We start from the raw sequence: 11,937 nt of genomic DNA on the forward strand, positions 1-11,937 counted from the left end.
CAGCATTTTATTTGCAGCACATTTAAAATGAAAAAATAAATTTAAGCAACGTGGCAAACACTGAATTCTCATGAAGACATGCATGCCTTCTGACTTGGCTCTAGTCAGGATTATATCATGTTTGAAAGGATTTCCTGCTGTATTTTCTCCCATATGGGGCTCATAAAATGTATTCTACCTACACCAGCCCAGAAAGCGCTACAGCTGAGCTACTGGACTCCTAGATACACTCACCCGCAAGCCAGTGACTATTTCCCACGAACTATTACACAAGAAAGTATCTGCAAAGGACTGACTACTCTCTAGCTGATACCTGGTAGGATTTAGGCACCTGGTGTGTAACTGCTGGGCTTACACACCAGCAGGCCAAGGAATACTGGCTGACTGAAAGTCTACACATCCTTTGAGGACTGAAACCAGATGGCATGACTGGATTGTCTAACATGAAGGTGAAGGACAGTAAGTGGTCAACAGCACATTTCAGCCCATTTCTCCCTCTTCTATGCCAAGAGTTCAAACATAATACATCTCCTGCTTGATACTGATATGGTATGTGTTTTATATCAATTACATCTTTCATTGTGTAACATCAGAATGGGGAAAAAATAAACGCAGAAATGAGCAATTAAGGACCTGAATAATTTATTGTGCAGATCAGAATGGAGGTGCAGATGACTATCACAAAGGCTGTTCCCAGAGACCAAAGGTTGTGTGCATGTGCATGTGTGCGAGCGGGGGGAGGGTGGAATTGGAATTAAGAAAACACGTCTAGTATGAGCCTAATACAAAGACACTTAATTCCACAGAGCAGCTACCATGCATAACCAATAGGACAGATGAAAGTACTGTAAGAATATGAGTATTTATTATGACAGTCAAGGGTGGGTGTGCTGCGTTTTATCCCTTTACAGGACTATATACAGCCACACAGATATACACAGAAAAGTAACATGAGGCCTTTGATCCAACCAAGCCAGTCCAGCCCAGCCCAGCCACCACCGCCTTGAAAAACGCTATTTCATTCTCTTGTCGAACACTTAACAATTGACATTTAACCTTAAACAGCTTTTATATCACTAGACACAAAGGGGCTTCCCTTCTTTATCTCCCAAACACAGTAGACAGTCATAAATATACATACATACACATTATGCATTAGTATGAATACGCCTTGCAGCACAGGCAACAGTGTGTTACCATGGAGGATCTTTTACACATTGTCCTATAGTATTCCAACAGGAGTAAGAACTGCACTGGGGGGGAGGGGGGCATTTAAAAACAAATTAAACATGCAATATAAATTTATATCATAATTTTGAAGTCACAATATACCTAATCAAAAAAATAAATGTTGATTTGGGTTGCTGGGACAGCAGTGCAACTTGTCATTAAATACATAAGAAACCTATTTAGCTTAAACTTATTGCACTAGCTTTTTCCATGGCACTTCTTTTGCATGGATCGCATTGACTGTGTAGTACCTTTTTACATGTTGGGACAAACTATTAACCCTAGTTACCGTTCTGGACACTCAAGTGATGGTTAGACATTCTAAGAAAATGTAGGGAAGTTCTCTGCAGTGTGTAAAAAGGGCAAACAGCTATGGGAAAAAAACATGCAAATGATCAAAGAAAAATAAAACCCATACACATTTTAAAAAGTGCAGTCTTTCCCATAAACATTGAGAACATGGAACAACATTTCCTTCCAAGAGATGGGTGGTTACAAACAACATCAAATGAGTGAATATTTGTATCATTAGTGAACTGAGTAATTGGCTGAGGGTCTCAGACAAGGAGACAGTCTAGAAGCATTTAACTGACGATTAACATGAGCTATCAGTAGCCCACAAAACTATTCTCCAACAAAAACAGCTAAGGTCACTACTACAGCCCATTAATGCCATCACCACAATGCATTTACTGAATCAAAATGAGACATTGGCTACAGCAAAGCAATCCACCATCACTTAAAATGATACAACTGACCAACAGCACACACATTTACTAATTATTCAAGCTAGTCTCTCTTGAAATGTATCCATTGCTGAGGAAAACAGCGAGCCACAGAATTTGAAATGACTTTAAATATTGTCTCGTTGTCCAGTTGGCAACAGGTGCCTTCATTTTCAAAATAACAAAGTGCTAACTAGAGGGACCACTGATATGACCAAATTAAACGAGCGCAATTTAATGTGTGGTAAACAAAGGCCTTTTCTGACAAATGTGCTTTGGGCAACCATTACTGTTGGGACAAAGCTGTAATATCAGTTCTGCACAATTGCATTCCCAAACACTAGGCATGAAACCGGAAACAATGACTCCTAGGTTAGTATCTCATGACCAAATTACTCAATTTGCCCCAAAACACATACAGAGAAATGGCACATACTCAAGTTGTTCTTGGTGACAGATGAAAGTGTACTACATTTAGTATGCCCATGTAAATTCAACAGCATCTTATAGTAAACTGGGGCTGGGGTCTATCCAACAATGTTATGCCACATATCTCCATTCCCTGTAAGAGGTAATAGTGCCGGCATCAGAGGAAAATAAGGCCAGAAGCAGTTTATTCTGCTAATGCAATTCAGTCTGAATACCATTGGCAACGGAATAATTGGATGTGGGACTTGGTTTCCGCCTGTCCAGGGAATTAAATAACTTAAGGTTTTAAGTGCCTCTGCAAAGTGCTTTCAGCTACCCCTCCACCAAATAGCCTAAATATTTTTTCCTAAGGATTACAAGTACATTCATGAGGTGAATATATAAACACATCAATGGAGACAGCCCAATTATCTTCCTTTTAAACATTGCATCATTATCACCTTCATGTTTTTTTTTTTTTTTAATAAACAGACACATACAATACTTATATACACCTCAATTTGTCAATCTGCAAATAATTATATTGAAAATAAAATATAAATAGTTGGCAGTTCATCAAAAACTTTCAAAACTAGGAAAATAGAATTTGTCCAATTGAGATACAAACGTGGAAATTTAACGTCTGCCCCCTCCCCCCAAGCCCTTTCTATTGAAATACCAACACAGACTGAGTGTGGCATTACTGTTAACATGGCATTTGCTTTAGTTTTGTTACTTGATCACCTACATTAATTAGGGCCAAGGACACAATCTATATTTGCCATTCTGGGGTGGCTGGACCAGGATCCTGTCTTTATTCATTTTAACCTTTCCTCCCGCTACATGCAGCAGTAGTACCATCCAAGAAGCTGGACATCAAAGTGGGTAGACATTTCACTGAGCAGTAAAGAGTTGTGGAAAGCCATGTCCTGCTCTACTGAAGCAGCCAGTTATGTACATAAATAGTAGATTTAAAAATAAGAGAAGAAAACAAGAACATCTGAATTAAGGTTTGTGGGTGTTTGCATTCAGCTGAGCCTTGTTGCCAAACCAAACGACATTCTTCCAGTATCATCAAGGTTGACGGACTCACTTGAGGAGTCTGTTTGCAGACTGCCAGAGATGGAGTTCATCTGGTAGGGAAAGGCACACAAACCGCATATTCAGGATGTTAATGGTTTGAAATGTTTCAGACTATGATGGATGTTTTTCAATGCATTTAATTAGATTGGCTGTATGCACTTGACATTGGATTCCTCCAGGAGTCTTACATTATTAATTGTATTCACAGAAAACACAAGATTTCTCCCCCACTAACTCACTACCAAAGTCACTGTGCAGTCGAAATGACGGTTCATAATTAAAAAAAAAAAATCTATATATATATATATATATATATATATTTATAATGACAGTGAACTAAAATTCAAAGACACAATCTCTCAATTTCAACAAAACCAAGAGTGCCAAGCAATAAACAAAATGTAACAAAAATAAAATTTGTCCCAGTTTTCATCAAGGCAAAAGGCAACGCATCTTCCCTAGCCATAAGAAAAAATCTTACACTTCCTCCCCTTTTTCAACCTCTGCTATTGTTTGAGGACAGCCCAGAGGAGCAAGTGCTCTCTTCTCTGAAGCCTATGATGGCAGATGCTTCACACCACAGTTTGAAAGTGGACTCGCACAGACATGAGTTGGAAGACACTTCATTTGCAGCTTAAGAGGCAGACTGCATGGACACCCAATGGGCCAACACCCTTTGGGGGTACAAGCCACCGTCAGACTAAATCAAACAGACATATCCATTAGACAACGATACACACCCAATGTACCAGTACTAACCTTCCAGAGCACCTCCACCTCTCCTGTCACCTGTTATCCAGTCTATTGACTGAAGAAGCTCTGACCGACTTATTCTGGAAAAGAGAAAATGCACAGCGCAACAACTTATTACACCTCAGAAATCTGCTTTGTCTTTGGACATCATGATATAGACCTAGACCAGATGAAGAGCTTTCAAACAAAGATGCAAAACTAAACCTAAAATTTAGTGCAGCAATCCAGCATCGTCTTGGGAACCGAATAAACCTTGAAACATCCCACTCTGTGTAACAGAATACTTGGCTGAATGTCAAGATCTGCTCTAAGGGTAGACTCAGCTTTTCCTGTTTTGAAATTGCTCTCTATTCTTGCTTGTAATCAGACTACACAGGACATTCTGTTTTCAATGAAATGTTGAATCGGCCTTTAAATTAGACAATAAAAACGAAATACCCTGTAGATTGATAAGAGGGATTAAACCCCGCAACTCAGAGATCCGAGCCCCCATCTAATTTAAACAGTAAAAAGCAAAATATCAGCACACTGACATACTGCAAGGTACAGAAGGTGCTGGTGTCTGTTATTTGCACAGAAATGTGGATGATGTAATCTGGCTAAACCTTTAACACAATCAAACTACAGAAGAGTAGTTACCTTTTTTGTGGACTACTCCTTTAACATCAAAACCCTTTCTTGTTGATGAGGACAAAAAAAAAAAAAAAAAAAAACTGACCTTCTCACAAGAATCAGTCAGCAGTGAAATTAAACCAATCTATGCTCAACAGCTTTGTGCCTAACGGAGCTAATCGATTTAAAGCTGAAAAGTGGAAAGACTGTTATGTTGACAAAATAACACAAGCAATCATTAGGCTGAAAGTCAAGTTCCAGACAAATGTTCTTACAAATGCTGGAAGGACAGCTGTTCCATGAAGAAAAATGATGACTGATTCCCACCTACACATTAGGTTTTTCACCGTACAGAGTTCTGTGAAAAATCCCTGAGCCACCCTCACAGTCCCTGAACGGTATTCATAATACTAACAATCATATAAACTATTGTTGGTCTCCCTAAGCAAATGAAAAATGCACATTTGAACAATAGCACTATATTATTGGGATTTATGGGAGCTTTAAAAAAAAAAAAAAAAAAAAAAAAAGGTGTGTGTGTGTGTGTATGTGTATATATATATATATATATATATATATATATATATATATATATATATATATATACACACACACACACACACACACACACACACACACACAAATAAATCGCAATTTTAAGTCATGCTGCACAAGATGTTCGGAGCTGTAGATTAATAAAAAATACAGATACAGGATAAAACAGATACAAATACAGAATAAAAGCATCTAATGTACTTGGACATGGCGTATATGAACTGAAAAGACACCACTACTACCTTGTGCTTTGTACATTTCATGGAGAAATTGTCTTCATTGAGAACACAGTCTGCAAAGATAAAAGCATGAATCAATAAAAGCACAGTAAGTCACCAAATGGCAGAACAGTTTCTGCACAGCGTGTCATTAGCAGCAAGCATGGCTAGCCAGATTTCCTTACATGCAGGAACAAAAAGCAGACAAGCACAGAAAAAGCTTGCTGAAAACACACCAGTTATATATTAAACAAACAGAAGATGCTTTATGTATGAGTGCTATCACAGTCGGAAATGTACCGTGTTGACCTGCGCATGTAAAGATTAAATCCTGTTCCAACTGGCAATGTCACTCCCAGTATTCCAAAGCAGTTATAAAAACTGTATGCTGTAAAAATTTTATCAGAGCATTCTTGTTGTTCTGCTTGCTCCCTCTCTCAAGCTCAAACATGTCTACTGTGGAACGTCAGTTAGAGCAGCAGCTGCTGACAGGCTGTCGCATGATGGGGCAAGCAGGTGTTAATACCCTCCGTCTCACCGCAGAATCACATAGGAACCATCTTATTCACATTGTCCTGAACAGACTAATTACACTCTGACATACAAAGAGCAGGTATAGAAATGTGAGGTCTGTGTCCAAACACACAGAAACAAATGGGGCGGGGTGATGCTCACCTGACTGCACTGCACAGGCGTAGTGATATTTATTTGGGCACCCTTTGAAAAAGCACCCCAGCGTTGCACCCATTTCATGGCACGTGGAACAAACCTGAAAATCAATTGGGTCATGTTACTGGCCTGACATGCTAACTGGTCTGAGGAACACAGCACTGCATCTACAGCCCCAATCAACTTCAAACAGTACAGAGACTCATTCAAACAGACAGCCCTAAGTAATTGCTAAACTCACCAATTCAACACATATTCATTAAAAATAACTACTGCATCTAAAACACGTCAGGCCTGCGTTAAAGAATTCAATATTTTTTTAACTGTTTTTTAAAATAGCAGAATTTTGATTGTTTATTTCTGTTAAAACAAAACAAAGAAAAGGCCAACCTCACAGTATAGGGTGGTTAAAGAGATGGCACTACAATAACAATAACAATAGAAATTTTATTTTAAAACCAGTATGACAAAGCAGGGCCAGTGTGTATGCAGGTTTTGCTTACATTAATTACGCTGGCTCAATTGGCTAATTAGCTTTATGAAATGGTATTCACTCAAGGACCAGACACAAACTTTTGACATAGGGACACAAAGAGGTTCTGATTCATGAGCTTATCAGTAAACTATTTAGACAAAATGAGAGAACTTAAATGAATGGGATAATTAAATCATAACGAACCAATGTAGGCATGAAATTCAGGAACTGATATGGCACCCCGTGCCAAACCCTGACAGGGCAGATTAATACAAACGGCACAGCTTAAAACATTGTGGTACATCAAACTGAAATCTTACGGTCTGTTTTGCCAGCCGAACAGCTTCTTCCAGCCCATAGAGCTTTCCTTTCACCAGAAAGACACCTGCCGACCATATGCCACAGTCCTCGTGAACCCAGTATTCGCTGGTGTCTAGGGGCACCACAGGGGGGCTGTACCAGTCCCCTGCAGCAGATTCTGTCCGGGGCTTCTTGGCTAAGGGGCTCTGTGAGGCGTCACTGTCACTGTCCCATTTGCTGCAAGCTCCCAGAACTGCCTCCTGCTTCAGCCTGTGGCACGGCCTTTGGGGCCAGGAGCCTGCGGCGCGAGAACGCTTACTGCCCGCCGCGCTGCATGACGAGTCCGAGTCGCTGTCGTCCTCCTCGCCCTTCAGGCCCTGCAGGCCGAGGTGGGCCTTCAGGGCAGGTTTGAAGTTTTCGGGATAGTAAGGTCCATGCAGATCCCCCAAGTCCAAGGAATTAGCCGACTTGCCACACAGGCTGCAGACCAGAGAGCTCTGCCGCTTGCTCTCGGTGCTGAGCCGGCCCAGCTGTAAACAAGAGGTGGAGGGAACTGCACCAGAAATGAAGCTGCTGCACACCTGCTGCTGTCCTTTCTTCAGCCGTGCACTTTCCTCCTCAGGATAGTTGATGACCGTGCAGGTGGAGTACTCCTTGACCTCCATGTGGACGAACGGAGAGAACGCTTCCAACTTATCCCTTTTCTCCTCCTTGTAGTTCACATACTTCAGCTTGATTTCCGGCTCTTTTGGGGAAAACATAGAAGACTGCCCGGCTTTGCATTTATTTCGCTTCCTTTTTGCTTTATGGGTTTTCTTGGTACTATGTGTGGCTTTGCTGCTTGTTGAAGCACTGAGCTGCTTGGTGGGGCTTTTCTGACACACTTTTGGCACAGGCAGTGCTCTCGATCGAGCCTGCCTTGGAGAGCACTTAGCTGGTGAAGCGCAGGATTGCCCATTTTCCGTTTCCCTCACATCAGAGTAAGGTGGTTTACATGGCTTCGGAGATGTGCTGCAGTGTTGAGGTTTGGAAATGCTTGCATGTTCAGAACCTGAGGTAGACTTCTTGCTGTTGGAATGGTCTAGGTAAATGTTACCTGTATCCTCTTGCAAGGATGCTGACTTTACAGTGGGCTGCTCCTCTGGACAGTCTTCTTTTTCTTTATAGTTGTGGCTGCCTGCAGAATTAAAAATGCCTTGGCCAATACTTGCCGAATGCATTTCATTGGTCTGAGTTTTAGGACTGCAGTGTTTTTTTGTGGAATGGGCACTGCTGGTCACTTTATGCCTGGAAGGGGTGATGTTCTGAACAATAGCCTCTAACCTCATCCCCCGCCTGGAGCGAGGTGGAAGTTTTTTCCTTTCAAACCTCCTGCCATCCTCCTGTGCATTCCCATTTAAAAGATCAGGTGTCCTCAACTTTTTCTGGACTGGAATCCTTTCTTTTCCATTGGGCACACTATCGCCCATCTCAGGTGACTCAACATATGGTTCTGGCACAGCTGACAGCACTGCATGTATTCCATTTCTACTGATGGACATTTCTATGACATCCTCATCACTGCAGGTGCTTTGCAGGGAACTTGCCCCTACTACAGCTGTAAGAGTAGACGGTGTTACAGAAAGATCAGAACAAGGTTCCCCCTCCACTGGATTCTCCTCAGTGATGTTCGCTGCTTCATCTGTGAAGGAATTCTCTCCACTGGGAGAATTTAGTGTCTGAGGCAAAATGAAAACATCTTCCATGTCATCCACAGAGGTAGTAGAGGGGGACAGAGGATCATCTAAAGGACTAACATAGTCCCCATTCAAGGAACTGCACAAAAAGTTTCTAGGACCTCTGTGGTCCTGCAAAAAGATTGGATCATCAGTTCTAGAAATCAACAAAAGCACTTCAGAGTCACACTTCTTCTGGGCTCCTTCTGTACCTGTTATCAGGCTCTCTGAGCATTTTTCCTCATGTGACTCGAGATTCCATGGACCACTGCCCATACCATTTTGCATACAACCACCTTTGTCCTTTTCCTGAGATGACAAGCATTTCTCAGGGCTGTCACCATGAGCAAGCTTAATATTGTCCATGCCCCAAGTACTGGCAGCTTGCTTTCCATTCACCTCGATAGCTTGCTGCCCTGTTACACTCTCAATAATCTGAGCCTGCTCTTCAGTCTCAAAAAGAGAGGACTCTGCTGCTAGTCCAACAGGCCTAGCAGCATGTGACAGGAAGCCTTGGCCAACCTCCACGCAAAGACCCCCTCTACCAGCTTCGGTTAGCATTGTGTCTGTTTCAAAGGAAGAGGAGTGGCGGGACAGTTTTCTACTGATGGACGAAACACCACAAAGTGGGTGCAGCTGCGAGAGGGAATCATGGGAAGAGAAAACATGAGACCTGTTCACATAAGACAGAGTGACAGTCGTGTTTGAAAAGGCGTCGTCTGGCTGGATCTGCTCACTTGGCAGAGGTGTATGGTCAGAGGCGTTTTCTGGAAACAGTGGTCCCTTGTTAGTCACAGGATTGACGTTGTACCAGCTGGGTCCCTTGACCACATGTATAGTGTCCATGGAGTTGGTTTTCAGCAGACTTTCTTCACCTTTCCTTGTAAGGTCAAACACAGTGGTCAGGCTGCACGGGGCGCGATCTTGAGGGTGTAAACCACCTGACTGGCCAGAAGGTGGGGGTTCCATATCAACTATAACACATAAACATAGAAAGAGGGTTCAAATATTTTATCTCAAAAGAATACACTTTTCTTGGTGGTCTCCTTATTTAAATTTTGTGCACTATAGCATGTGAAATCTGATGAACATTTGCTGTTAGTCTCCAATCACTGTATTCACGAAAATGGTAGCCACAAGCGGCTAAAAAATAATAATACATCAAGCACTGAGTTCACTTCATACCTAGACCACTTAAAACACATTTTCCTTTTCTTCTCACTCACACTCAGTAGCCTTTTCTGCTCATTATTTAACTAGGCACAATTTAAAAGTTAACCCTTGAGTATTGCAACTTTTATTGGCAATCATTAACGATTTACTTGTTTCAAACACACTTAGGCTAATGTTACGGCACTAGCTAGTCACTTCGGGTAAGTGTTTGTAGCCAGCAGTTAGTTAATGGCAACCAATTTGCCATTTTCAGTTTCAATTTAAGTTATAGTCCGTTCATTCATATTAGATGCCAAACTCGTGCAAAAATCCGAAGTTAGTCATCATTCCAACTATCAAGCTAGTTATCCTAGTTAACAGAGTAGTGCCGGTAACTAGAGAAGTTCTTCCATGATGGGTAAAGTGTAGGGTGAATGTAACCAATATAACTGGAAAAAGTAAGTAATTGCTGTGTAGTAACGTTAAACGTCACTGTCACTGTAAAACAAGTGCATTAGCTAGCTGTGTGGCTAATTTCAGTCATTTAATAACTACGCTAACTAGCTAACGACTGATCAGTTTAAATTTCTTCGGCAAAATTTTGCTAACATTACACACACACGTCACAAATTAAAGAGACGGGCAGTAGGTGAAGACTAGGTAACATAAATCTTATGATATAAAGTTAGACTAAACGCAAGAACTATGTAACTAGCGAAGTTAGTCTAGCTTGTTCGCCTTACTGTCAGTTACTCAGCCAGCGTGCAACAATCTTACGCCTTGCTAAGCACATTCGTATACCTTCAAAGTAGCTAGCTTGATAGCTAGCATGAAACAAGAGCGAAGCTAGCCAACGTCAAAAGACAATGCTTTTTAGGTTTGCATGCTTATTTTAACGCTTATTTTTGGATCATAAATTATAACCTGGATAGCTAGGCACGTAGAGGTTCCTCTGAATCTTAATTATGTTCAAACAACCCGAATCCATTCTTGAAGACAAACACAGGGAACTCCCCGCTCATCACCAGATCGTGAGTTGACAGATCAAAAGACTGCCCCTATCTTTCTTCACAATCTGTGTAGCTAGCTAGCTGGCTAGTTACATCGATCTCGGGTCCACAGGCCCATAATTTCCGAAACAAAAGAAGCGGCAGTGTGTTGCCTAAACTAGCTAGCAAGCTAGCTTGAAACTTACCAAAACGAGAAAGGGTGGGGGATTCTAAAACGTACAATTTAGACAGGAATCAACGGCACCTCTTATTTCGCTCAAGATCCAGTCTGCTCCAGACATCTTAGGAACTACTATTAAATGTGTATCAAATATTTGGTTCAGACAAAGAAACTAGGTAAAGGGTTGAAAACGCCGCACTTTTTACTCCCTCTAACACAGCGTGAACCACACTTCAAGAGCAGCACTAGTCAGCTGGTCGCCACACCGAGGCATCATGGGAGACATAAGGGAGGGATTATTGAAAGAAAACTGCGATTCGTTTCTTAATAATTGATAGTAATCTGATTTAAATTGATGTTTTGTACCAATAAGTAGTAGCCACACGTAGATTATTTGTATAATTAAATAGTGGGATGCAGATGGTAAGATATATTGTAACAATTTAGTTCAAAATTATTAGTCTGTGCTGTATGACGTACTGCAGACGCACAACGAATAGCGATTTATTAATAATAACAGTAAAATTGTCAGCCATATAGGATCTTCCATACGTCGACAAGGAAAACAGAAGTAAACATACCTCTGGGTCTAGCGCTCAGGATAAACTACTGTCCCGTGTATTCAGGTGCTGGAAAAATACAATTCCCGTGAGACTCCCTGCTAAACTGACGCATTTGCAAATAATTATGCGCTGAATCACGGAATGTAAAATAATTTGATTGGTTCATCCGATCCGTCGTAACCACTTTAGCCAATCCAACCTCTCTCCTTGTTCAAGCTTCACAAGAGCAGATCTACGCACTTTATTTTATTGTATAGACACAACTTTTCATGTCCACTGGCCATCCAGTTTGATTAACGTTTGCCTACA

At 41.3% G+C, this 11,937-nt stretch overlaps 1 protein-coding gene across 4 annotated transcripts; it reads right to left on the reverse strand.

Annotated features, from left to right (window-relative positions):
- Nucleotides 1–843: 843 nt before the first annotated feature.
- si:dkey-94l16.4 (transcription factor 20) lies at nucleotides 844–11,772 on the reverse strand. 4 transcript variants are annotated; one of them, XM_064323017.1, is made up of 6 exons: nucleotides 11,647–11,772; nucleotides 7,049–9,717; nucleotides 6,260–6,353; nucleotides 5,609–5,658; nucleotides 4,206–4,279; nucleotides 844–3,496 (listed from the first exon to the last, which is right to left on the reverse strand). In XM_064323017.1, exons 2-5 carry the CDS (start codon nucleotides 9,710–9,712, stop codon nucleotides 4,232–4,234), a joined length of 2,856 nt encoding a protein of 951 aa, XP_064179087.1. In that variant the 5' UTR covers nucleotides 9,713–9,717; nucleotides 11,647–11,772; the 3' UTR covers nucleotides 844–3,496; nucleotides 4,206–4,231. The 4 variants fall into 4 exon arrangements, with proteins under 4 accessions (XP_064179087.1, XP_064179084.1, XP_064179083.1 ...); XM_064323014.1 differs by lacking the exon at nucleotides 11,647–11,772 and adding an exon at nucleotides 11,150–11,341; XM_064323013.1 differs by lacking the exon at nucleotides 11,647–11,772 and adding an exon at nucleotides 11,126–11,341.
- Between the last annotated feature and the right edge of the window lie 165 nt (nucleotides 11,773–11,937).

Source organism: Anguilla rostrata, chromosome 2, assembly GCF_018555375.3.
Source record: "Anguilla rostrata isolate EN2019 chromosome 2, ASM1855537v3, whole genome shotgun sequence".
Lineage (NCBI taxonomy): Eukaryota > Metazoa > Chordata > Actinopteri > Anguilliformes > Anguillidae > Anguilla > Anguilla rostrata.

What these genes read in the sequence shown, in the direction of transcription:
- si:dkey-94l16.4 (XM_064323013.1), bottom strand. Translation starts at nt 11,186, where the DNA reads ATGTCTGGAGCAGACTGGATCTTGAGCGAAATAAGAGGTGCCGTTGAT. An exon ending in CGTTGATTCCTGTCTAAATT is followed by an intron (nt 9,718 to 11,125) that starts GTACGTTTTAGA and finishes TATGTGTTATAG; the next exon opens with TTGATATGGAACCCCCACCT. An exon ending in TTCGGCTGGCAAAACAGACC is followed by an intron (nt 6,354 to 7,048) that starts GTAAGATTTCAG and finishes ATTGATTTTCAG; the next exon opens with GTTTGTTCCACGTGCCATGA.